General features: G+C 43.7%; 1 protein-coding gene across 1 annotated transcript in view; it reads right to left on the bottom strand.

Annotated features, from left to right (window-relative positions):
- Positions 1 to 27510, bottom strand: part of LOC139473963 (alpha-2-macroglobulin-like) — a 61017-nt gene that overhangs the window by 6956 nt on the left and 26551 nt on the right. Inside the window, exons 18-38 of the mRNA XM_071256830.1 lie at positions 27332 to 27506; positions 24320 to 24401; positions 23294 to 23522; positions 20695 to 20841; positions 19936 to 20034; positions 19598 to 19646; positions 19110 to 19205; positions 17150 to 17326; positions 16175 to 16338; positions 15379 to 15537; positions 14865 to 15024; positions 13595 to 13794; positions 11778 to 11990; positions 11235 to 11362; positions 9490 to 9577; positions 7931 to 8014; positions 6536 to 6638; positions 3652 to 3981; positions 3051 to 3181; positions 2461 to 2656; positions 1426 to 1563 (exon numbers count right to left, since the gene is read on the bottom strand). Of these exons, the coding sequence (XP_071112931.1) occupies positions 1426 to 1563; positions 2461 to 2656; positions 3051 to 3181; positions 3652 to 3981; positions 6536 to 6638; positions 7931 to 8014; positions 9490 to 9577; positions 11235 to 11362; positions 11778 to 11990; positions 13595 to 13794; positions 14865 to 15024; positions 15379 to 15537; positions 16175 to 16338; positions 17150 to 17326; positions 19110 to 19205; positions 19598 to 19646; positions 19936 to 20034; positions 20695 to 20841; positions 23294 to 23522; positions 24320 to 24401; positions 27332 to 27506 (3148 nt within the window). The remainder of the gene's footprint in view (positions 1 to 1425; positions 1564 to 2460; positions 2657 to 3050; positions 3182 to 3651; positions 3982 to 6535; positions 6639 to 7930; positions 8015 to 9489; positions 9578 to 11234; positions 11363 to 11777; positions 11991 to 13594; positions 13795 to 14864; positions 15025 to 15378; positions 15538 to 16174; positions 16339 to 17149; positions 17327 to 19109; positions 19206 to 19597; positions 19647 to 19935; positions 20035 to 20694; positions 20842 to 23293; positions 23523 to 24319; positions 24402 to 27331; positions 27507 to 27510) is intronic.

Raw genomic sequence — 27510 nt, 5'->3', positions numbered from 1 at the left:
TGCAACGTCGTTACATGGAATGGATGAGGCGGTTGATGAAGGCCATAGGCACTTGAGCCCACACTCTGAGGAACGCCTGGCGCAGTTCAGCTGCAGTTATCGGCCTTGGTCGGACGTCATTCAGCCGTCTTTGAATCTCGTCCCACATGTACTCAATGGGATTTAAATCGGGACTGAGGCCACTGCATGGTTCTGATGTCATTCTGCTAGAGGAAGTCTCGTGTTGCTCTCGCAGTGTGGACATGAGCGTTATCATGCTGAAACTCGCGGTTTCGGCGACGCGCCAAATGAGGTATAGCGTGTGGTCTCAAGACTTGATCAATGTACCGAGCTGCTGTGACACCATTGCCTCTCCCTTGACCGATGTTCTCGAAGACCACAGGGCCGACCCTCTGTGCAAGACCAATTCCACCCCACACCATGATGCTCGGACTACCCAACAAGCCTCTCAACAACACAAGCATCCGAATAACGTTCCCCACGGCGTCGCCAGACTCTCTGCCATCTGATGTTGAGATACAGTTACGGCTCTCGTCTGAGAAGACGCCTCCACTGCTGGTGGCGCCAATGCTAGTGCTGTGTTGCCCACTGAAGACAGTCCCGGCAAGGACGTGGTGTCAGAATGGGTCCTCGGTGTGGCCTGTGACAGTGGAGGTGTCTGCTCGTCAATAGTCGACGCGCGGTGTCCGTACTAATGTGGTGTGTTCCCATGGTCTGTCGAGCAGTTTCCCCAGCACTAACAAAGCGATCTAGAAGATGCTGTCGCCAATCTGACGATCCTGACGTCGGGTGGTGACCCTTGGTCTTCCACTACGTGGTCGGTCATCTTTAGTCTTGGTGGTCTGGTACCGTTGCTGGAGCCTGTATATTGTCCTTACGTGGACTTGACATGCATTGGCTACTTGCCGGGCGGTTTGTCCAGCTTGCAGTCGTCCAAGGGCTTGGTGTCGCTGATTCTTGTCAATCCTGGCATGTGGTAGCAATTCAATAACGAATGAATGTTTTCCGATCTGGGTGGATTTTTATAGGGCAAGAAATGGGGGAACGCATGTGCATTTCAGTTTGCACGGAACTCACGTGCATCGGGTTACCATGGCCGTTGCCGTGATGCGTGAGGGCGATTGGTTTTATTGTCATCTGCTTTGTTTTTTTATCATCAAATTTCATTTTTCCGGACAAGGTAATGTTAAATTTTAGAAACTTTGACAAAAATTACCCAGATATTTAAATGACAACTTTTCATGCAATGTTACTTGGGGTGACGTTTCTTTTGCGGTTCAGTTTAGTATTCAATTGACATTGGGAAGAAAAGATAGTGAAGATATTAAGAGAAACCCACCGCGAGGGCAACACGGGAACTGAGGCCAATATTTTGGTAAAAGCTGCTGTTACTGCAATAAGCAGTCATTGAATTACGCTTCTTACGTTTTTTCTCTTTTTGACCCACTGACCGGTACCATGTGATTTTCGGTTCTGGACTTCCAGTGACGTTGCAGAACAGTGTGGCCTCCTCCCCCATGGCAGCAAAGGTGTCGTTAGAGGAAACCACGATCACAGGGGACTCTGAAATGGAAGTAAAGACGAACCCATGTATCCTGTCAACAAGAAGACAAAGTCATGGAAACCGTGGGATTCCGGGTTAGAACTGTTCCCTAGCAACCCATGCTACCCCCCTAGCTTCCTCGAGGCGACTGATGGGATCTGATGGTCTGGCTCAGTAACTTGGTTGATGCGGGGTCCTCGTTCCCCGACGGCCTGGCTAGCTTTTCTATTGGCCCGGCCCTTTTGAATATGATCATAACATCCAAAGATAAAGACTATATTTGTCTCTGGTTATTACAATAAAAATTATGATAATAAAGCTTGTGAATCAAAGTGTCATGATGTTGGAATTTGACAAAATACACTGTTCATTATAAGCCTACGCCCAACGATCCCTTCTATTCGTTAAACGTTTTGCATATCTTCTTGTCCAGTGAATTAATAGTGATACCTTTCGATAGACAGCACTATTCATCTGACTATTCACCTGATGGTAATGGTACTCTAAATTATGATATTTCCTTACAAATTCAAAAACAAATTAATCTTTCCTGCGTTAAAGAGTGATGTTTTGTCTTTTTGTTAACGCCACACTCAGAAAACTTCCAGTTGTACCACGACTGCCATTTGATAACCAAGTCTAGGTCAGACAAAAAATATTAATATTAATTAATATCATTAGCAACGTATAATATTACACATCGTCATTAAAGTCGCAGGGTCTGATCACCCGAACCATTAAGTCGCCCTTCACATACAGAGGTTGTTAGGGAATCCCCACTCGCCACAGGGATGTGTGATATCTGATGTGCATACAGAGTTCCATCAAGAAATACTGTGATGGACGGACGGAGACCGTTTCTATTTTTCCCGCCTGACTTCATTTTGGGCGTTTTGATGAGGATGGCCTTGACCTACCTTGGATGGTAAGACTGATGGCGGCGGTTTCAACTGGAACAGTATTGACACTACACAAATATTTCCCAGAATCCTCCAGTCTGGCGTTGTCGATTCTCAAGTTAGAAGTCTCAACTACGCTGTATCTTTCTTCGTCCACAAGTCGAACTCCATCATGTGCTATCACTGTGTTCGTCTCTTCATCCACCCAGGTCAGCTGAAGGAACAGAGCCCTTATCATACACAACACATCCACAATGAGAGTTGGAAGAATGCCCAAACAACAATTGCAACTATTGCAGGGTACTGACATATGTGTTTCCGGGACGTTCTTCAAGTTTTCAGAAAAGTACAAATATTCAATAGGAGTGTTGTGCACGCCGCTTTCAGCAATGTTCACAGCGGGGAACGCTGTACACATTGGACGCGTGTTTGGATTGGAACCCTAGTACCGTCTGAGTATTACTGACATTTTAAAGAGAAGTTTGAAACTAAATACACTGTTCAGAATAGCATACAAGCGTCCGCCCTTCAAAACGAATTTAACCCTTAACTTACCAGATGCTATCGAACACTAACTCATCACTGGCAGTACACGAACCAGGCCTTACCTTGTAATGTTTCTCTGGGGTATTGCTGTAGGTTGATGCAAGTGGACATATCAAAATGGCGGTTGATCCGACCCTGACCTTCACCTCCATCGCTGAACTATCCTTCTTCTTCTTCTTGCCGTCTGGAGTCTCTGTTGGTGAGATAGCGGTACATGGTAGGGCGGAGCACGGCGGCACATGTTTGTAGCATTACAAAATGCATGTTATATTTGAGCAAATTCCGGATGTATCACGGTGGCAAATAATTAATCGAATCTGGGACAGGTTGATGAATTGATAGCATGAACAAGAAGCCACAACATCAGGGTACGATGACAAGCAATCAGCTCAATCACACAAATCTGTGACCTCGCTCGCGTAGAAAATTAGTATGACAAGAGGCCAGAGGGCACAGCGGTATGACTAGATCGATATTTAAAGTGTGATGAGAAACATATTACTAATCTCCTAATGAGTTATACCAAGACGAAGGTAAGGGGAAATATTACTCCACGATAAAGCCTCTTAAATCTCTAATACATACAGTAGATTACATATACAAAGATACCTGCTTTTTAAGCTGATACTTTATAAATCACAAGTCAGATGCATGACGGTGTACCTTTATCGAGGTCGATTTCCTCCGCTATCTTGGAATAAAGGTTCATGACTGGGATACTGTCGGGCTGCGGTACAAGCCCATCAGCTAGGTAGACTGGGTCCACGTTGTCCAACACTCCACTTCCATCCTCCTTCTCGCCTTCGTCGATGTCAGTCATTCCCCCGTCGCTTCCATCGATGTCTGTCCCCATACCCAGGCCAGTCTGACTAAAGTCGGGTGCCGCGGTGCTGGATGTGACACTGGACGTGGCCATCTTGTCTGGTGGTGGGCGCCGAGGTGTTTTGGGCGTACAGTCATTCTTGATGTTGTAGAAGACTTTTGTCACCAGCTCTAGAGTATAATATAAACATATGTACACGATTTGATATCTACTGTTATAATGTTTGAACACAAAAATACAATGTCACGTACGGTACTAATTAACACAAATCTAGCATTTCAGGGTAAAAGAGTCAAGAAAATCAATCGTTGAGGTGAAAGTCGCGCCCAAGATTATTGCACTTATATAGCGACTTGCATGTACGCGAGCGCGCGCGGCGTGTGTGCGTGTGCGTGCGTGCGTGCGTGCGTGCGTGTGTGTGTGTGTGCGTGCGTGCGTGCGCGTGTGCGTGCGTGCGTGCATGTATGACTGCTTATTCTAGTCCGGACTGATGCCGATTTATAGTGCTAGCTGAGATACCATGCCGCAGTTTGACATGAATACCCCACTCAGACACAATATACTGAGGCCGACCTGACCAGTCCTTCGACATACCAAGCATGGTGAGGCTGTATGTAACCTGAGGGTGGAAACTTGCCAGAAAGATCTCCCTAGCTTATTAAGAAGTACAGTAAACTACGGTTATAACGAACACGCTTATAACGAACTGACCGATATAACGAACTTATCATGTAGTCCCGTCTATGTGTTGTATATATGCTGTATATATGCTTATAACGAACTACGGTTACAACGAACTAAAATAAGTGGTCCCTTTGAGTTCGTAATAACCATAGTTTACTGTATTTTGATATCCTGTGTGTAGATACAAGGTAGTGATTTTAAGACTCAAATAAGGATCGCCATCAAAGTATTCGCATTCAATGCAGTAAACGATGACAATAACCTTAATGGAAGACAGATGTGTGTTTGTTATGTATTAAGGTCAATTGCTTCTTAAGGATTCCATGACACATGAGACCTCACGTGTCTCATCATCTGCCTGTTTCTTAACGCAACAACTACTACCCTGATGTCGCCACACCGGTTTTAGTTGCTGAAGAAGCATTAAAGTTTCTTGAGAGTGGTTATGTGAAGAAGCTCATCTGTAATCGTGAAAATAATGAAATTATTATACTTCGTGTCAAATGAAGAAACGTTTGCTGTTATGTAGCGTTGCTATATGATAAAAGAGACCAATAAGATAGGTGCCAACATCTCTAAAAGAGAACGTCTTCAAGTCACCGTGCATTCACCGTGCGGTCGGGTAGCCTAGTGGTTAAAGCGTTCGATCGTCACGCCGTTCGAATCCCGACATGGATACAATGTGTGAAGCCCATTTCTGGTGTCCCCCGCCGTGATATTGCTGGAATATTGGTAAAAGCGGCGTATAACCAAACTCACTCACTCATCCACTCATTGCCAGAAGAAGCGGAAGAGGATGACTACCTAACGTGAAGATGTAAAACCAATCCTGTCAAAGGACTTCAGACTATATGCTGAAAACATGGATCATGAACTTCCTAACTTCTGCGTACTCAGGTGAGGTGAGGTGAAATGGGGTTTAACGTCGCGTCCAAGATTATTGCACTTATATAGCGACGTGCATGCACGTGTATGTGTGTGTGTGGCTGCTTGTACTAGTCCGGACTGATGCCGATTTATAGTGCTAGCTCACTGAGATACCATGCCGCAGTTTAACATGAATACCCCACTCAGACACAGTATACTGACTCCGAGCCGACCAGTCCTTGTTTTAGCCCCTTAATGCCGAGCGCCAGACAGGGTAACAACAAGTACAATCTTTTAACGTCTTTTTATATGACGCGGCCCGGGATCGAACCCCGGACCTTCCGCTCTCCGGGCGGACGCTCTACCACAAGACCACGGAGGCGGTCCTCTGTGTACTCAGACCTCTCACCTTCACATTAGCAGCAGAAGTCAGTAACCAGTTTCGGAATATTTTCCTGTTATTGGGTGCACAGGGTATCCTAAATCGCGACAATCGTTTAGGATTCACCGGACAGGTCATTACAGAGTAGAAACTGCTATGTCCTGATCTTGCCATTGTTTATGACAAGCCCATGCATATACAGATGTGAAAGACAAGCAGATTGCATGTTTAGCCGATTTTTTTTTACATCTTCCTATCACCAACAGGAAGTGGGTGTGCAGAGTTACGTCCCTTTGGTACCCCAGAAACATATGACTGCAGGTTCGAATTCCGGTTCGCCCCGATTATGTTTCTAGGTTTGTCAGTACGTGCACGTGGGTTTCCTCCCACATATCACGCCGTTATACAACTTAAATACAGTTCAAATTGACCCAACTCACTCACTCATTATAAAAAGGTATCAAATTGATAGAAAACTAAATTAGGCGTCATTCTTGGGTGAGACATGAACATTTTCGAATTTTCAGTTCAGCTAAATTCAGACGATGTCGTTGGATAACAACGGTCAACCAGGCGATGACATGCGTTCATTGGGGCCTTCCTTCAATCTAATTATTTAAACATATTTCTAATAGCACTTTCTGACATGCATTTACCGGTATATCTATCAACCACAATGGGCTGTTTGGTATCAATGAAGAATTCATTTCATTGCATTATGCCTACTTTGAAACGCAAGTATATGCCCCTTGTCATCCATATTGATTACCCAGCATGCAGTGCGCCTCTACCTGTGTCATAGTAGTCGTACACCTGTATGAGGGCGTCCTTCGTGTTCTCCACCTTGATCTCCTGAATAACATCAAGAGTCAGGCACCGCGGGGCGGGGTTCAGCTGAAACAGTGGTGGTGGCTGTGAGTTGTGGAAGTCTCTCGGGTATCGTGGATACTGGCAGACTAGTATGTCTAAGGCACTGCCATTCGCTCTGCAGAGTCCGGCGTGCCCGAAACATATCGTAGGTTCGAATCCCTGATCCACTCTGATTGTCAGGAGCTTAATTGTGGTCATGGGTTTCACCAAAGTGGTAAACGTCAAATGCCTACATCAGTTTCCTCCAACATCAAGCAGACATGTACCTGTCTAAAGCCTTGTTACACCTCACTCACTCACTCACTCACTCACTCACACACTCACTCACTCACTCACTCACTCACTCACTCACTCACACACTCACTCACTCACTCACTCACTCACTCACACACTCACTCACACACTCACTCACTCTCACTCACTCACTCACTCACTCACACACTCACTCACTCACTCACTCACTCACTCACTCACACACTCACTCACACACTCACTCACTCACTCACACACTCACTCACTCACTCACTCACACTCACCAACCCACCCACCCACTCACTCACACACTCACTCACTCACAAGTAGCCGTCATATAGCTGGAATATTGCCGAGTGCGACGTTTAACAACAAACCAAACAAACACTCTCAAGTATGTGGGTAATACAGAAATAAATAGAGAATATCATATGAGTGTTCACGTAATACTATGTTTACAACACGTGTCTAAATTCCGGTATTTTGGCACGAGTGTCGTAAATATAGCATGACATGAACACGAATATAATGTTCTATTTTTTACCGAAGAAGATGTCTACATACAGAGACGAATTTTAGTGTTTAACTATAAAGACAGCAAGTCGCCACAGCAGCGGAACAACAATTTGTCGAATGACGTCAACAAGCTTCAGCTATGATGTCGTTTCTAGTGTGACGTCATTCCGACCTCACATCACAATAAGATGTCCGGATGACGGAAACAATACACTGTTGTCTCGTGACGTGATGTGAGCCTAGGGCACATATGATTTTTATGAACCCCGATATGTTTGCCCTCGAAGGTAATAATACATGATGTTCATTTTGTTTTTAGTGATTATTTATAACATTTCATTATGAAATGGCACTGAAAAATTTAGACCAAACGATAAACGTGCTTGAATTTATTTAACAAGAGGATTGCACTGTAAGCCCTTTAACTCGTATAGAATGTTGTATCTTTACGGTTCTGGCAAAATGATCATCAGCACAATGGATTGATATCTCGTAGTCTCGAACTACGGTAACGGTTACCACGAAATAACGCTGATTATATGTCTGACCTCCTCAAAGTAGAAATGCACACTGTCAGGCCTCTTGGAATCAACCTCGTATCTCTTTAGTTTAAGATCTGTGTCATTCTTCAGCTGAAAAAAGTAAACAGTGTTATCAAAGTAATTATTCTAATCTAAAGGGTTGATGGTTAAAATGTTCGTTCTTCCCGCCAAAGACCCGGGTTTGATTCCCCTTATGGGACGGGTCACTCACTCACTCACTCACTCACAGATATTACATGTATCACACCAATGAGTATCTCACAACAGGTAACGTCTCTAGAAACCTGGGAGTCGCAATTTCAAAGTAACATAATGAGCAGAGGCAAAAGGTATTTCCGGCAGCTTAGATTAGTAACAGAGGCCATGTTAATGGAGTTAATGGTCACTGACTTCAAATATTTATCTAATATACCATATAATATCATATACTTCAGAGGATGGCAGAAATAATATACTAAATGATAACATGCAACAACATTTTACCACATCGAGTATGGCAGGACAACTGGCGCTAGCCCCGTTACCAAATCACTGGTGGGTAACCTATAGGGGTAAAGCGTTCGCTCGTCACGCCGAAGACCCAGGTTCGATTCCCGACATGGATACAATGTGTGAAGCCCATTTCTGGTGTCCCCCGCCGTGATATTGCTGGAATATTGCTAAAAGCGGCGTAAAACCATACTCACTCACCCCTAATCACTGGTGGTTCTACAGCTGTCTATGCCCATAACACGGTATCAGTGCGAGATGCTCGAGCGACCCAGGCTGAAGGTCATTGTATGGGTAAGGTGAGATGAAGTGGGGTTTAACGTCGCGTTCAAGATTATTGCACTTATATAGCGACGTGCATACACGTTTGTGTGTGGCTGCTTGTACTGGTCTGGACTGACGCCGATTTATAGTGCTAGCCCATTGAGATAGATACCAGGCCACAGTTTAACATGAATACCCCTCTCATACACAGTATACTGACTCCGAGCCGACCAGTCCTTGTTTTAGCTCTTAATGCCGAGCGGCAGACAGGGTAACAACAAGTAACATCTTTCAACGTCTTTTGGTATGACGCAGCCGGGGAAAGAACCCCGAGCTTTCCTCTCTCCGGGCGGACGCTCTACCACTAGACCACGGAGGCGGTCTGGTTGTATGGCTTTACACATGGTAGTATATGTTTCCATACATAAACGTTTCAAGTGTATTCCTGTTCATAAACAACGGCTTCCCTTTTCCCATGTTGTCCTATGCTTTTTTCGGAAACAAATACCGTTCTGCATCTACATAGGGACAATGTCGCGTACACATTATTCATGAATATATTCATCCGGAACAAGAACGGTGTGGTCCGTATTAAAGGTGTTTCGCTGTGAAGTGCACCGCCTCAGTGGTCTGGTTGATAAAGGTAGGTTGTTCGATTCCCGGCCGTGTCATACCAAACGACGTTAAAATATAGTACTTGTTCTTACCCTGCTTGGTCCTTTGGGCAATAATCTGGAACGAAACGTTAAGCCCCATTTTACCCACCTCATTATACTGTGAAATATGGAAAGTGGCGAATACAAACAACCTACCCTTTCCAGGGAGTCTCCGTCGATCAGCCAGCCGGTCACCATCTTGGCGTTGACAATGGCCATGCCAGAGCTTTCATTTTTCACAAATCTGAAGAGAGAGAAGCGTTATCAGCTCTGAAACTAATCACCCATATATTATTGCCTTGAATATGTAGATGTGTATATCATGGCATCAGTATTCCCATATAGGAATGACAGGTTCACAAGTTGTGTATGTTCCAGGGTTCCGTCACACAACACTCTGACACTCCCTATCACTACCAATTTCACTAAAATTATAGATCCTAGTTAAACACAAATCTGAGGATATCACACTACGGGTCTAGAATGAACGAACTTTCGCGAACTGTGACCGACCAATGAAATGGCTAACAAGGAGTCGACATTAGCCAATCAAACAGCAGCTTTATCGAGCTTTACTACACTTGTTTCAATCAGGCGACTTCTATTCTAGACTACGCTTGAAAAATATGTTAACAAAGTTCTCGATTAAAAATCTCATCGGCTATGCAACGTCTCTTCCGTTCAAATGTTTATCCTTCTGAAGCGAGAGATAGATGACGTTCGGAATACCCCTTTTCGAGGTTGCATGATTAGAAAACACATTCCGACTATCACTTTGCTGATTTCGTAAGCGACACTCTGATTGGTCGGATGGAAGGTTGTTCTGACGTGACCCGTAATGGAATGTTCTCAGACCTTTGTTTAGCGGTAGCGAGAACTGAGATAAGATTTTAATTAGATTATATCACTACCTACACAATGACCTATACGAACGCTTTACACTCCACCAATCACTAGCAACACAAGGCTCTACTAACGCTGTACATATGCTGTGAAAACCCTCGTTCCCTCACTCCATCTATCACTACCAACACAGGGCTCTACTAACGCTGGACAGATACCGTGAAAACCCTCGTTCCCTCACTCCATCTATCACTACCAACACAGGGCTCTACTAACGCTGGACAGATACCGTGAAAACCCTCGTTCCCTCACTCCATCTATCACTACCAACACAAGGCTCTACTAACGCTCTACAGATGCTGTGAAAACCCTCGTTCCCTAACTCCATCTATCACTACCAACACAAGGCTCTACTAACGCTCTACAGATGCTGTGAAAACCCTCGTTCCCTCACTCCATCTATCACTACCAACACAAGGCTCTACTAACGCTGTACAGATGCTGTGAAAACCCTCGTTCCCTCACTCCATCTATCACTACCAACACAAGGCTCTACTAACGCTGTACAGATGCTGTGAAAACCCTCGTTCCTTCACTCCATCAATCACTACCAACACACGGCTCTACTAACGCTGTACAGATGCTGTGAAAACCCTCGTTCCCTAACTCCATCTATCACTACCAACACAAGGCTCTACTAACGCTGTACAGATGCTGTGAAAAATCCTCGTTCCCTCACTCCATCTATCACTACCAACACACGGCTCTACTAACGCTGTACAGATGCTGTGAAAACCCTCGTTCCTTCACTCCATCAATCACTACCAACACACGGCTCTACTAACGCTGTACAAATACCGTGAAAACCCTCGTTCCCTCACTCCATCAATCACTACCAACACACGGCTCTACTAACGCTGTACAGATGCTGTGAAAACCCTCGTTCCCTCACTCCATCTATCACTACCAACACAGGGCTCTACTAACGCTGTACAGATGCTGTGAAAACCCTCGTTCCCTCACTCCATCTATCACTACCAACACAAGACTCTACTAACGCTGTACAGATGTTGATTGTCCTGCGACCGCAGTCCGGTTTCACTGGATCCGGAGGCTGTACAGTGGCGTTCAGGGTGAAGGCGAGGTCCACCTTGTCAAGGTCGTAGGTGTTGTAGCGAACTGTGGCCTGGTAAACACAAACAGATCACACGGCAATATATGTCTGGTCTCATATTGGTTCTTTGTAATAATTAACAGGATTTCTTCTTTCAGTGGCATTTAGAAGTTGGTGTGATGAAGAAAGACAAGTTCTATGAATGAACAACTTCTTTATTACAATTAGTGCGACGTTTCGGTGTAGATTCTGACACCTTTATTGCTAAAGGGGTTAGGATCCACACCAAAACGTAGCACTAATTGTAATAAAGAAGTTGTTCATCCATAGAACTTGTCTTTCTTCATTAACAGGATTGTGTCTTCTTGTTGTCTAAGGTACCTAAAAAAATACTGTACAGAAATGACCCCCTTAGCCATTAGCCGCTCCATAAGTCGACATTTTAGTTGTGTACATTGATCTTATTCTGCTCTGGAAGTCGACATACCTGAAACATAGCACAGCCAGTGCCCACACCATTCAGCGTGATCTCATTGGGCACCTTCAGCGGTTCTGTCTGCATCACCATGCTGTTGGACCCTGACACGATGAAGTTCTTGTGGACATCCTTCCCCTCCACAGTCAGTGACATCTTGAGTTTTTCTCCGATAGCAGCAAGTTTGGCAAACTTAGACAGAGCATCTAAAGCCACCACAGTGTCCTGGGAAGATAAACGGAGATCAACATTTCGATCACATTCAGTCGGACCCTTTATCATTCCTCTTCGAGATAAAAGCAACCCAGACGTATGTTGCGTTCATACTACGGTAAAACCACTCACTTATGAGTGCATGTAGGTGACACCTGACCTGAGTGGAGGCAAATCTTCCCTATGTTCCACGTGTGTATGTGACAACTGACCTGAGTGGAGGCAAATCCTCCCTATGTTCCACGTATGTATGTGACAAATGACCTGATTGAAGGCAAATCCTCTCAATATGCCATGTATGTATGTGACAACTGACCTGAGTGGAGGCAAATCCTCTCAATATGCCATGTGTGTATGTGACAACTGACCTGAGTGGAGGCAAATCCTCCCTATATTCCACGTGTGTATGTGACCACTGACCTGATTGAAGGCAAATCCTCCATATATTCCACGTGTGTATGTGACAACTGACCTGAATTGAGGCAAATCCTCCATATATTCCACGTGTGTATGTGACAACTGACCTGAATGGAGGCAAATCCTCCCTATATTCCATGTATGTATGTGACAACTGACCTGAATGGAGGCAAATCCTCCCTATATTCCACGTGTGTATGTGACAACTGACCTGATTGAAGGCAAATCCTCCCTATATTCCATGTATGTATGTGACAACTGACCTGAATGGAGGCAAATCCTCCCTATATTCCACGTGTGTATGTGACAACTGACCTGATTGAAGGCAAATCCTCCCTATATTCCATGTATGTATGTGACAACTGACCTGAGTGGAGGCAAATCCTCCCTATATTCCATGTATGTATGTGACAACTGACCTGAGTGGAGGCAAATCCTGCCTATATTCCACATGTGTATGTGACAACTGACCTGAGTGGAGGCAAATCCTCCCTATATTCCATGTGTGTATGTGACAACTGACCTGAGTGGAGGCAAATCCTCCCTATATTCCACATGTGTATGTGACAACTGACCTGAGTGGAGGCAAATTCTCCCTATATTCCATGTATGTATGTGACAACTGACCTGAGTGGAGGCAAATCCCCCCTTTATTCCATATGTGTATGTGACAACTGACCTGAATGGAGGCAAATCCTCCCTATGTTCCACGTATGTATGTGACAACTGACCTGATTGAAGGAAAATCCTCTCGATATGCCATGTATGTATGTGACAACTGACCTGAGTGGAGGCAAATCCTCTCAATATGCCATGTGTGTATGTGACAACTGACCTGAGTGGATGCAAATCCTCCCTATATTCCACGTGTGTATGTGACCACTGACCTGATTGAAGGCAAATCCTACCTTTTTTCCATGTGTGTATGTGACACCTGACCTGAGTGGAGTCAAATCCTCCCTATATTCCACGTGTGTATGTGACAACTGGCATGAGTGGAGGCAAATCCTCCCTATATTCCATATATGTATGTGACATCTGACCTGAGTGAAGGCAAATCCTCCCTATATTCCATGTATGTATGTGACAACTGACCTGAGTGGAGGCAAATCCTCCCTATGTTCCATGTGTTTATGTGACATCTGACCTGAGTGAGGGCAAATCCTCCCTATATTCCATGTATGTATGTCACAACTGACCTGAGTGGAGGCAAATCCTCCCTTAGGGTTCCTCTGTTTCTGCAGCCACTTGACGACCTTCAGGCTGGACTCCAGGTCATCCTCCTCCAGGTAGGCCAGCAGGGCGTAGGCGGTCGTCTCCACGTTCAGCGACGATGCGCGGTAGTAGTAGCTCCGCTGACGGTTCGCGTCCTTCTTCGTCTCCCAATGCATCAGGGTACCTGGGGAAAACAGTGATGAAAGTGCGTGAAGAAGGGATGTAACACCTTAACATGCACCACAGGGTGTCAGCGTGAGCACCAGCCAGCCATGGTGCACGGTGACACACCACATCAGCCACAGGTTCATAGATGAATTATCAGCTTGAATATATCTCGCAATCATATCCACACAGAAAGTATGCCTTATGTTGAATACGTATCATATAAGTTACCATTATGATCCAGATTAATGTCCCACCTCTGTCCCATAAAGAGATGCCTGAGTAGCCTCGTGGACAGGTTAACAATATAAAGCACCTGCTCATTCCCCCGAAGACCCGGGTCAGATCCCTCACAGAGGTACCATATTTGAAGCCAGTTCCTGGTGTGCCTCGTTGTAATTTGACTCGGTTACAATTCCATTGATATTCAATTGAAAAAACATGTTCTACATTGATACGTTACCTATCTATGCGAAGATCGTATGTGACCTCCATAGGAGGTCGCGTTTGGCGAATCTCTAAAATTCCAATCAGTGTCGAGGCGTCCACATTTTCGGTACGGGTGGGCGAAACATTCAGACAAACATATCTGATTTCTCCATCTCAAAATCAAACATAATCGAGGACGCCCGAATGCGAAATAAACAGCTGCACTATTTAATATTGTTGTGGATATTTCATTAATCATGGCGTTTCTGATCACGTAGGCATCTACACCCAAAAGATGTTTTCAGAAGTTGACATCTGATTGCCCCAAGTACCCACGCAGCCTTCATTTTGACTAGGCGGTCAAAGTTCGCTCAAGGTGTACGTGACTCGACATTCAATGGAGATGTCCTCAGATCTTAACGCAGAGAGGTATCGTATCGGAGTAGCAGATCTTATTTTAATGTCATGGGGCTGGATTATTGCTAAAAATGGCGTAAAACCATTCCCACTCAATGGTCCATCAAATCCTGTTTCTATATCAAGTATCAATACAGGTAGGATAAATGATTTGGCAACTTGAATAGAGGAGTAGGCAGGATAAAGAGACGCCAGCAATGTGTTATTACAACATTGGAATGTTTCTTATATAGGCATGTGTACCATTAATGATTGCATTGGAGTGAAGGCCTCTCTGTACGTTGACGTGCACCTGACTGTTGGCGTCCTGGAGCGACGTGGCGTAGGCAGCGGAGGCCATGGTGTAGACGTCGGTGATTGGCTGAGCAGCGATGCATTTGATGGCGTTCTGAATCGCACGATCCTGGTAATAGTTCAATAGATTTAAAGTAACCGTATTATCACTGCACTACACGTTGTTCTATAGAATTAGGGGCGGTCGGGTAGCCTAGTGGTTAAGGCGTTCGCTTGTCACGCCGAAGACCCGGGTTCGATTCCCGACATGGGTGCAATGTGTGAATCCCATTTCTGGTGTCCACCTCCGTGATATTGTGGAATATTGCTAAAGGCGGCGTAAAACCATGTTCACTCACTCACTCACTCACTCACTCACTCTATAAAATTATCTGCTCATACGTTTCATGTCATCCAACATCCCTATCCGTCGAGCATGACATGACAATGTTTTGCACAACCGTATAATTGATGACAAACATACCTCTTTGGGGGTGCCAGCAATGATGAGAGCACCGATGACGTAGGCAGTCAATGTCACGTCGCTGTTGGCGCCGTCAACACCCCCTCTCATGGAGGAGTGGATGACACGACCGACCTCAGCGAAACATCCGTTTGTACTTTGCTTCCTCTTCAGCCACAGCTATTACAAACCAATATGTTAGCCACACGAACACCATTGGCTTTCAATGACTTTTAACAACAGAGAAAAATCATTAAGCTTTGATAAACTATCGCAGAATTATTTATGCAGTGACGTTAGACTGTGATTTGAGATGTGGAACCAATTACCACTTACTCCGTAGCCTGCAAGAAGACTCGTCCCCCTATCGATGACTGTTACGTGCGAAAATACGACAAACCAATCAGAATGCGCGAATGACTTCTAGTACTTCGGTCAAAGAATACATCAGGATTAATTTTTGATTTCATATTTATCTTGCATTTAAGAATATACAAAAGATACAGTTAAATGTGTTCAATCATCCTCTATAATACTGTTAGTCTCGATGTGTTTTCAATAGCATCTGGATTATACATGATGTATGGGGGAAATAAACATGAACGATTACGCAACGAGTTGACCATTCTTTTAGCTATGCCCTTTTGCGCTTAGACGGAACCCAGTCTCATAATGGCTACGAGAGGGGCACGAGTCGCTACTCGGCTTGTCTCGGAATAATACGAGTTGGTCACGAATGATGGGGAACAAGCTCCTTAATGTTCGTTGCTGTACTAGGGAAAATTGGACTGAGCGTGCCACAAGAGTGTCGCCTCACCCTCGCCCTCCTGAGGACGTTCTCGTCAATCTCCAGGAAAGGCTGGGCCTCGGTGAAGGACTTGATGACGAAGGCAGTGAGCCACGTGCTGCCGCTCCTGTCGGAGTTGCCAAACGCGCTGAAGGACCCGTCATCTCGCATGTAATTCAGCTCCCGCTGGTAGCCTGCACAAAACAAGAGAATTGGAAACATGGTTTAAGTAACTACTGTTTTAACATTGAACGGACCTTTCGAAAATAATGCCCTATGTATAACGTTGTTCTTGAAAATACTAAATATTCTTCCTTTGTGCTGCAATTGAAATAAGTAAATGGGCAAAACGTGAATTGGTTTACAAGTTAACACATTCAACTTACCGAATGATAATTGTCAAAGTTACTTAGCATCAGGTTATATGCATATAAATTAAAACGTATAGCGGTCTCAGAAACTAGGTCGCCGAGATCACTTTATCTCGTTGGGTACTGTGGTTGGACAGTGTCTCAACGCTCTTATACACTAGGCGGCGGTCGGGAAGCCTAGTGGTTAAAGCGTTCGCTCGTCATGCCGAAGACCCGGGTTCGATTCCCGACATGGGTACAATGTGTGAATCCCATTTCTTGTGTCCCCCGACGAGTTATTGCTGGAATATCGCTAAAAGTGGCGTAAAACCATACTCACTCACTCTTATACACCAGCGTCACCGAGTTGCTGTAACAGGCTAGAATGACTATACTTATAAGAAGGGCGTAGATAAAGGTGCCGCGATAGACCGCGAAACGTTGTGCCCCTTACTTGTGTCAGGATCCGCTGACTGCTGATTTGAATTCCAGATTCGCCCTGATTATGAACCTTTGTTTTACCGGAAACAATGCCCGTGCAAGTGGCTTTCACCAAAGTGATAACATCTGCCACCGAAACGTTTGGGTGTGGTCCAACAAGAAGCCGACACGCACTGTATGAGTAGTTTCACTGGTTTGACCCAGGTGTATTTACCACTTCCGAGGTACTTGTTGATGGTCTCAGATATCTCTGGTGTCAGCTGATTGGTGGACTTTAGGTAACTCATGATGAACACATTCGGGGCAAAGTTGATCATGTTCTGTTCTCCGCAGCCGTAGGGAACGCGGAGGAGGTCGCCGATGTTGCTGAAGCTGGGCCCCATCAGATCACCTGGATGTAAGATAGATGCAAAAGTAACTGGTCATTCTCTAAATTGTCAAAGTAAAACTAAACTTATTAGACTCGTCTCCAAATAGGCTGGGCCCATCTGATCACCTGGATGTAAGATAGATGTGACAATAACTGGCGATCGTCTTAACTTGTCAAAGTATTTCCAAACTAATTAAACTTGTCTCCAAATAGGCCGGGCCCATCTGATCACCTTGATGTAAGGTAGATGTGACAATAACTGGCGATCGTCTTAACTTGTCAATGTATTTCCAAACTAATTAAACTCGTCTCCAAATAGGCTGGGCCAATCTGATCACCTGTATGTAAGATAGATGTAACAATAACTGGCGATCGTCTTAACTTGTCAAAGTATTTCCAAACTAATTAAACTCGTCTCCAAATTGGCTGGGCCCTATCAGATAACCTGGATGTAAGGCAGATGTGACTGTAACTGGTCATCCTCTAAATTGTCAAAGTAAAAGCAAACTCAGTTAACGAAAACTAAATAATTTAATCTCATCACCAAGTAGGCCGAAGTTGTTTCGATTCCCTAACACCATAAAAAGGTTAAAATCATGTACTCTCACAGAAGACCCGTGAAGATCCGGAGTAGAATAGGTCTTCAGCAACCCCTGCCTGCCGAAAAAGGCGACTATGCTTGTCATCGGAGGCCACTCACGGGTTCGGAGGGTCAGGCTCGCTGACTTGGTTGATGAATGTCATCGTATCCCAAATGCGTGGATCGATGCTCATGATGTCAAACACTGTATTGTCTGGTCCAGACTTGATAATTTACAGACCGCCGTCATATAGCTGGAATACTGCTGAGTATGGCGTTAAACAACAAACAAACATACACACAAACTCCCACGGGTACATGCTATATCAATTCCAACTGATTAAGAAGTTCTGAAAAAAAGAAACGCAAAAGTGATTTTAGATGTATATCATATATATCATATAAATAATCAACAGATCGACATCCTTAAATAATCGATAGTTCGGAATTGGCACACGTCATTGTCAGTGACCCAGGTTCCATATGGCACACATGGAACAGTAGATTTTCAAGATGAAGGTCATCTGTTCTCAATATCTTGTATGGCCACCATTAGAGTCCAAAACTGACTGGGATCGTCGTGCCATGGAAGCAATCAGATCCCGAATTGTAGCTTGGAGAATTTTCACCGACTCTGCCTGCAGTGCTTGTGCCAACTGTTCTGTGGTTGTTACTGACGTGGTCGCAGTCGTTGATCCAGTGCATGCCGTAAATGTTCGATTGGTATCAAATCTGGAGACCTGGCGGACCATGGCAGGACCTGGATGTTGTTATTCCTGACAAAGGCTGTTGTCAGTCTAGCCGTGTGAGGTCGGCCGTTGTCTCGTTGGAAAATGACGTTCGCTTGTTGCTTCATGGGAAGGACGTATGGCCAAGAAATAATGTTAGGTAATGGTTTAAGCAGGCTAAAAAACATGGTGAACTTAGTTTGTAAGATGGGTACAATGGCACCCAAAATCTAAGCATGCTATGGGAATCAGACCTTCGATTATATATGAGTGTCGGCAACACACTCTCGGGTTTTACTACTTTTGCTTTTTATACTATATAAATATGTTGTCCCTAAAACAAAGGGATAATGAAGAACAATGACCATGCATCCAAACAACATAAGCAGCATCAAATGAAAATTATTTGTATCTGAATTCGTTTTCTATTTAATTTCTGATTCATTTGAATCTCATTCGAACTCCAAGTGTTTGGTAAACTGTAAACAATCCTCACCGATAACGCTGAGCACACCCCTCCCGGAGTCGGGCACAATAGCTTGATCCGCGGGGAGGGGCAGGTCGATGGAGTCAAAGAATTCTGTTCCTGTTTCTGAAAACAAGGGAAACAAATCCGTCACTGACCACAATACTGAATATACATATAGGTGTACTACTGACGTACCAGAACACGCCATGGTGCTGTAGGTGAACTACTGACGTACCAGAACACGCCATGGTGCTGTAGGTGTACTACTGACGTACCTGGACACGCCATGGTGCTGTAGGTGTACTACTGACGTACCAGAACACGCCATGGTGCTGTAGGTGTACTACTGACGTACCTGAACACGCCATGGTGCTGTAGGTGTACTACTGACGTACCAGAACACGCCATGGTGCTGTAGGTGTACTACTGACGTACCTGGACACGCCATGGTGCTGTAGGTGTACTACTGACGTACCAGAACACGCCATGGTGCTGTAGGTGTACTACTGACGTACCTGAACACGCCATGGTGCTGTAGGTGTATTCCTTCTCATCGCCTTCCGGCTGAAATGGACAAATATATCATGCTAACATGTCCATAGAACATATTCAGAAATATCTTGTTTGTATAATATATTAAATGATCAGTTACACTAAGCGATTGCACCAGATGGTAGATTTGTCGATGGATTACAACATGTTTGTGATGTAAGTTTTGGGTGGAGAACTCTGGAGAACTCTGGAATGGCTGCTGACCTGACCAGCTGACAATGTTATTACAAAACAAGCTTCTTCTAGATCGCTTCTGCGAATTGCACTGGAGTATATTTGTATATACCATGTGACAACTTACCTCCACGAGGAGTTGTCTGACCACGGCGTCCTTGATTCCGATTGCCTCCCCTGCAGCCGTGACCTTGGGGCACTGCGAATCCCCGGGAATCGACTTGGCCTAACATTAATCAACATATAATTAAAGCATATACCCTATAATAACTTAGTAAATGAAATATTACATTTACTGACATCTCATTAACTTACATGTAGAATTGATGGGGAAAGAGAAATTTGATAATGTTTATAAAAATGGGCTTCTTTGTGAAAAGAAACTATGGGCGACCACTCGGTGTAATAGATTGTGCACCTAGGCGCGCATTTCTCATATCCACGGCGGAACGAGACGAATAAACTCGTAATGTTTAGAAATTGCAGCGCCATCTGGTGCTCTTTATTATCAACGTTGTCCTTTAGTGTCCTTTTGTGTGCACTGACGTTCTTTAGCATTGTTCAGTACACATGGTTCTTTCTTTTCATGTGACTTCTTTTATTTGCGAGTTGTTCATTGGTATCTGTTTGTATTTTTAGGTCATTATTCGTATGTAAATAATGGCCTTTATTGGCAACATTTATTCTTTATTCGTAACATTTGACTATTATTGCCTACTTGTGACTTTTTCAACTGTGTATCTTCTGACAGAATGGCCGCCCGTAACGGACTTTTTGAAATAAAAGACTTAAACTGTTCGATAAGATAATCCGGAGTTACGGCTGGAATCCAGATAGTAACGGACGTTATGTCCACAGAAGAAAATAATGTGACGATTGTAATCACCTGTGCCGTGATGTTGATGAAACCGATATTTTGCGGAACAATAACGTAATCATGACGTTTCGCCTCGTTTCCACATATGCACATCCACGTGACTCGCTCAGGGTTCAGAAGGTCAAACTCACTTGACTCGTTGAGTCGCAGTTCAATCTGAAATGACACCACAAGCAGTCAGTGTTTTTACAGATGTCTAGACTGTTGTCAACTCCAGTCGCTGTTTACTGTCTGCTGAAATAATTCGTTTCCCAGTAGTGCACTTGTGGGATCCCAGACTACGTGAAGAAACCCCTTGATTGTATATTTAACCGAATCTTTATTAACGATCATTCAGGTTAGTATGACAACAAACGTAATTACATTACATAACTCCATTCCCATGTATACGTGTGGAAAGGGCAGTGAACAGTATGGATCATTTTACCATCGAAAACTGTTTAAGTTACATCAAGTAAAACAGGTTAACGAAAATGTCCTTGACCCAAGAGGAACAAGAAGACAAAGCCCTCTTTCCCTCTGCCCATTGTCTGATCTTGAAGAGAATGACATGTGCAAAGAAATGTGACATGGTAAATATAAACTGGTTTGCCCACCTGTGTGTGGAAGATGTGGAATACAAGACCTACTGTATGGCATCTCCATAAAACTTTGTACAAATATTTGCTTTAGTAAGACTGAAATTGAAAAACAATAGATCTAACCATCTTTGTGAAGGCTTAGAGTATTGTATATTTTGTGTGCGTTCATTTGAATTTCATGAATATTAGTATGTAGCAGGGGGCACGGGTGGCCCAGTCGTCTAAGGCGCCGCGATTCGCTGTGCAGAGTTACGTCCCTTGGGCACGCCAGAAACCTATGATTGTGGGTTCGAATCCCGGTTCACTCCGATTATGTTTCTAGGTTTGTCAGCACCATATCCGTGCTCGTTGATTTCACCGAAGTGGTAAACGTCTGAGACCTGCATCAATTCGGGTTTTCTTCCCACATTAAGCTGACACGCCGCGATAAAACTGTAATACTGTTAAAAGCGGTGTTAAACCCAACTCACTCACTCACTCACTCACTAGTATGTAGCATTGTTACACAGGCAGGTATGTTTGCACCCCTAACCTTTACACCTAAGTAACCAGATCTTTGAAAGGCATTTAGAAGTGATACACATAAGGGAGAGATTTATAAGGATGTCAACTTCTTTATTATGAGGAACACATCATATGTTGACTTCCCTTGTTAGTTTCTACCCTTTGTTATTTTCCACCTTTTGTTATCTTATTATTTTGTTGTCCTTACCTGTACATTTATATGCTCTCTGTCCAATGGCATTCATTCACCTGATGAAGGAGTAAGCATAAACTCCGAAACGTTGTGTTCCTCATAATAAAGAAGTTGACATCCATATAGTCTCTTCCTTAAGTAACCAGAGTAAGGTGCGAGGTACAGGTAAGGTACAAACATTGGGGACATGCTTGCCCCACAACATCTGTTGAACTTCTAATGCATCTCCCATGAATGCTTTCCTTTATAGCTTCGTTTATTGCAGTGCCTACTGGTGTGACAACTTATTACAATAATCACTGAACCAACGTAGATGAAAAAAAAATTAAAGATGAATTGTTCATAATTATTGAAAACCAAGCCTCTTCAAAACCTCAAACGTTTGACAGATTTTTATGTTTAATCAAATAATGAGAAATATAAATGGATATATTTCAGCTGACTTTGTTTCTTTGTGCTGAATGTGAGTCGAAAATATAGCTTACTCGATCAATATTAATGATTGATCGGTGATAATGAATCAATCATCAATTCTGAAATTGAAGCCAATTCCCAACACTAACAGTTTCATGATTTAGAATCGTTAGTACATATCGCTATCTAAGAACACTAGGGAACTATTATGAGAAAAGTTGGGTTTTTTTGCGAATTAAAATATTAGTTTCATATAAATTTATAAACAAAGAATAAATAGTAACAATTGTCATGATTTGTTTTGTTTTCCATTTGGTGATAGTGAAAACTGAATAAATGTTATCAATATACACATTTTTGTTTGTGTATGACAAACATACTAGAATAAATACCATAAATACCCTAATGGGTGACCCCCCCACACAAGATGATGGTCTGTTGCTGAAATGGGTTCATTGCTGAACAGTAGGTCCTTCACAGCAAAATGAACATCTACATTAAATGGGGAATGGGTGTATAGATTTTATCGAGAAGTACAAAACAGAACTGATGTAAAATGTTAAGCTTGATAGATATAAATAACTTGTTTATATAATGTCATGAATATCTAGTGAATAGAATTTATGTTGTAACATGTAGATGAACCAAGTTGAAATAAATATCAAATGTTGGTATTATGTCTAAGTCTAACTTGTTTCCCTGAAAAGGAAAACATTTTTTTAAAATATTCTTGGAAAAACCTTACCGCAAAAGGGACTTCTACATTATATAATGAATGTGAACCAAGTTTGGTAAATACATCTCCTATAGTTGTTTAGTTCAAATCCGGAAATGAAACTCAATGTTGGGGGGAGTTACCAGTGACAAGTGAAGTCGAACAGGTACAGTATTAAATCAGAATAATGACAATACTCACCTCAATACATTCTGTGAGGTAGTTGAAGACGGTGACGGTGAGAGGGATGTACTCCCCCCTGATGGCGGCGTAAGGGAGGGTGAATGAGACGAAGAACGGCTGGAACGCAGTCACGGACGCCGACTCAGACACGCCGACACCGACATCCGACTTGGCACAGACAGTGCTACCGACCCACTCTGTAATGCTTCCGGGTAGAGTCTTATTCAGCTCCAGTTTCCCAGAATCACTGGACACGATAACAATGTGATCAATATGTCACAATACAATTACTGGACAGGATAACAAGGTTATCAGTATGTCGCTGAAATAGTCAGTGAGCAGAGTAACAATGTTGTCAGTATACCACTATGAATAGTCACTCGTCAGGATAACATTGTATCAATATGTCGCTATACAGAGTCACCCGACAGGATAACAATGTTGCAATCTATCGCTACACAGTCACTATACAGGGTCACAATGTTACAATACGTCACTATATATACAATCACTGGACAGGATAACAATGTTGTTAATATGTCGCTTGAGACTGGGATCCCCACTGACGTCCAACCTGCCCAATGATCTCCCTAGAGACCGGGATCCCCACTGGCGTCCAACCTGCCCAATGATCTCCCTAGAGACCGGGATCCCCACTGGCGTCCAACCTGCCCAATGATCTCCCTAGAGACCGGGATCCCCACTGGCGTCCTACCTACCCAATGATCTCCCTAGAGACCGGGATCCCCACTGGCGTCCAACCTGCCCAATGATCTCCCTAGAGACCGGGATCCCCACTGGCGTCCAACCTGCCCAATGATCTCCCCAGAGACCGGCATCCCTACTGACGTCCAACCTGCCCAATGATCTCCCTAGAGACCGGGATCCCCACTGACGTCCAACCTGCCCAATGATCTCCCTGGAGACCGGGATCCCCACTGGCGTCCAACCTGCCCAATGATCTCCCTAGAGACTGGCATCCCCACTGACGTCCAACCTGCCCAATGATCTCCCTAGAGACCGGGATCCCCCTGCCATACTTACCCAACTATCTCCAGGTCCCACAGCCAGGTCTCAGGGAAGTATTGTCTCAATGCTACCGTCTTTTTCTTCGGGTCTGGAGTGTCTGAAGAATACAAAGCAAATGTCTCATCTTTAATTGGACACAGTTCTGAATCAAATATGATCTTTTCTTCGGGACATTACTAATATCTAATAAACCTTCCCATAATGTATGTTCCAATATATAAATACGTGTATCGTCCACATGTCACTGTAGTGTCAAAGTGATGTGTCATGACGACTCCTCGACAGCACAAGGTACATCTGCTCAGGAATGTAGTAACTGGGGAACGATCACTCACATAGAAGGTTAACATTGTGACTACCCTATCCTCCTGGTAGTCAGCTTCTAAGATAGTGAGTGAGTGAGTGAGTATGGTTTCACGTCGCTTTAAGCAATAGTCCAGCAATATCACGGTGGGGGACACCAGAAGTGGGCTTCACACATTGTACCCATGTCGAGAATCGAACCCGGGTCTTCGGCGTGACGAGCCACTAGGCTACCCGACCGTCCCGCTTTTAAAATAGGAATGGTCTCCAACTGTGATCTGGAATCTCCATAACGACCATGTCAATGATGGCGGGTGAGCATCGACACTGGCACATTAAGACTCTACAAATGCCGTGAAGATACGGGGTAGAAAAGGTCTTCAGCAATCCAAGCTCTCCGTAAAAGGCGATTATGCTTGTTGTAAGACGGGATCGGGTGGCATGGCTCGCTGACTTGGTTGATGCATGTCATCGTGTGCCTATTGCGTGGATCGATGCTCATGATATCAATCACTGGATTGCCTGGTCCAGACTCGATTCGTTACAGACCGCCGTCATATAGTTGGAACATTGCTGAGTGCGGCGTTAAACAACAAACAAACAAACACTACATGTGCTGAACGTTGTGACGTATCGCTTAGTTGATCACTTGCTGAACATAATTATTTTACACGTTCAAATGTCAAGAAGTGAGAAGGCAACTAGTTTGCTTTGTCAATATTTTTAGTTCTATGAAACTTTGAATATTTTTAACATTTTAAAAGATATCTACCTACGCGGGGCCTACGCAGAAACTTGTACGTTTGTGTTGTTCAGAGAAGGATGCTGTCGGTCATCTTGCAGATTTAGATAGGACTCAAAATGTGTTCATTCGAATTAGGAACGAGAATAATTGATTATCATGAATATATTATGCAGCTAAAAGTTGTACCATGTACATGTTTTCACTTTAAAGTCGAAAACGACCTTAGACCTTCGCGAGGGAGTTGAATGGTCCAGGTTCAAATGTTTTTAAATTTGATTATAACAGGTTTGCAAAATATAATTATGAAACGAATTTCTTTTTCATTCCTTTCATTCAATATGTCTTCGGAAATTAAATTATGCTTGAGATAAAGAGCATACATATAGGCTCTTTGTTCAAGCAGGAATATACAGGAGGTGGGGTGAAAAGGGATTTAACGTCGCGTCCAAGATTTTGGCAATTATATAGCGTCATATAGCTGGAATTTAGCTGAGTGCGGCGTAAACCAACCAACCAACCAACCAGCCAACACTATTGTCAATGTTGGCCGTCCGATAAACATATACAGCAACCTTCTATATATTTTTAAAAAGTATAGTTAATACAACTAAACAGTAGAATATACTGATGGCGGTTCATAGTGGTTCATACAGTGGTTCATTCCCAACTAGATGAGCTTGGTGAGCTTTAGTAAACAGACGTTAGAGAATGAAGTAAACATTTGGAGAGAGAGAGACTAACGCAGAGACCATGGTACCATTTTACAAACAACCTTAACGCTACGACTGTCGTAAGTCTATGTTAAGGTATGGGAGTTACGATCACCATAGCCCTAAGATCGCTTTGTACGACGGCACCCAGAACTCTACCGATACCGTACAAACCACACACGCTTACAAATGCTTGTTCTTTGTAACATGTGCATCTCTATCCACATTTAAGACCACCCCTGAAACTTTGTATTAAAATCAAGATCAAACGTGTCGAAGTATAAACATTGTAATTGACATTGCTATGACTATGATTGCCATATTATTTTGAATTGTGAATATTTTATGTCTGATAGAATTCATTTCTTTTCATGTCTGATTGATACACTTGATGTTACTGTACATGTCTGTGTGAAAATATGCTCGATGACGATGAGATGCTTTCATTGTATCTCGGTGCAGGTGTTCTTGGCTTAAAGGTCAGTAAAGGGAAATGATGATTGTTTGAATGGCATTCTAGAAGTTGGCAAATAAGTAAGAAAAGCGTAGAACTTTATGGATAACAACTTCTGGTACATTGCATATAGCGACGTATCGATGTAGATTATTACACTGTTATCTAGCTGGAGTGACAGAAACCCGTGATGAGAGGTATATAGGCATGACGTGTTGTGATAAGCAGCAGATTAACAACTGTATAATCCCGTTAATCCTTATCATTACCGTATATCTACCTGGATTCACTACCTATGTGTTTCATTACCTGTGAGCTATTTGTTATTCTAACTGTACATTTGGCTTCATCCAATTACCTGTATGGTACTATCACCGTTGCTGTCAATGTTAACGGAGTGAGAGTCCAATAAAACTTTTAATTAGTGCCATAACATCATGAAATAGTCTTCGCGAATTATTCGAAAATTATTTGCAACCTATCCTCGGATTATCCGCGGACTATTCACAATTTTACTACAGAACACGATGACAAACCTTTGTGTTGTAGAGTACTCAGGTTTATCGGTTCAGAATTATGCTTCCAAGTAGGCGATTACACAAATACGCACGAAATTGCTTCCTTGTAATCACGACTACCGTAATAAGAACGGCGTGGCTGCTTCCCTCAGCTCCAGAACTCCCGAGCATCTATCACGCTTTACACCGGCTTTCATATTTCTTTTTATCACGCCCACATCGATCATCTTTTACACCGACTACTATCTTCCTAACTAACAACCAGGATGAGAATCAGTTAGGTTTTACACTACTCACCATCCTCCTGGTCACTGTCATCATCTCCTGACCCCGCCAACCCGCCGCCGTCCGCCTGCCACTCGTCGTTGTCCGACTCCACGGACCTCCGGCCCCGGAAATACCTAAATGTGTGCTCCTTCCGGCAGGGCCTGGAGTCCAGCTTCAGCGGACCAGCAGTACTCAGTGATGAGAGCTGG

This window comes from Haliotis cracherodii, unplaced genomic scaffold (assembly GCF_022045235.1).
Source record: "Haliotis cracherodii isolate W230 unplaced genomic scaffold, xgHalCrac1.p SCAF_1, whole genome shotgun sequence".
Taxonomy (NCBI): Eukaryota; Metazoa; Mollusca; class Gastropoda; order Lepetellida; family Haliotidae; genus Haliotis; species Haliotis cracherodii.
This window is presented reverse-complemented; position numbering and strand designations above follow the sequence as displayed.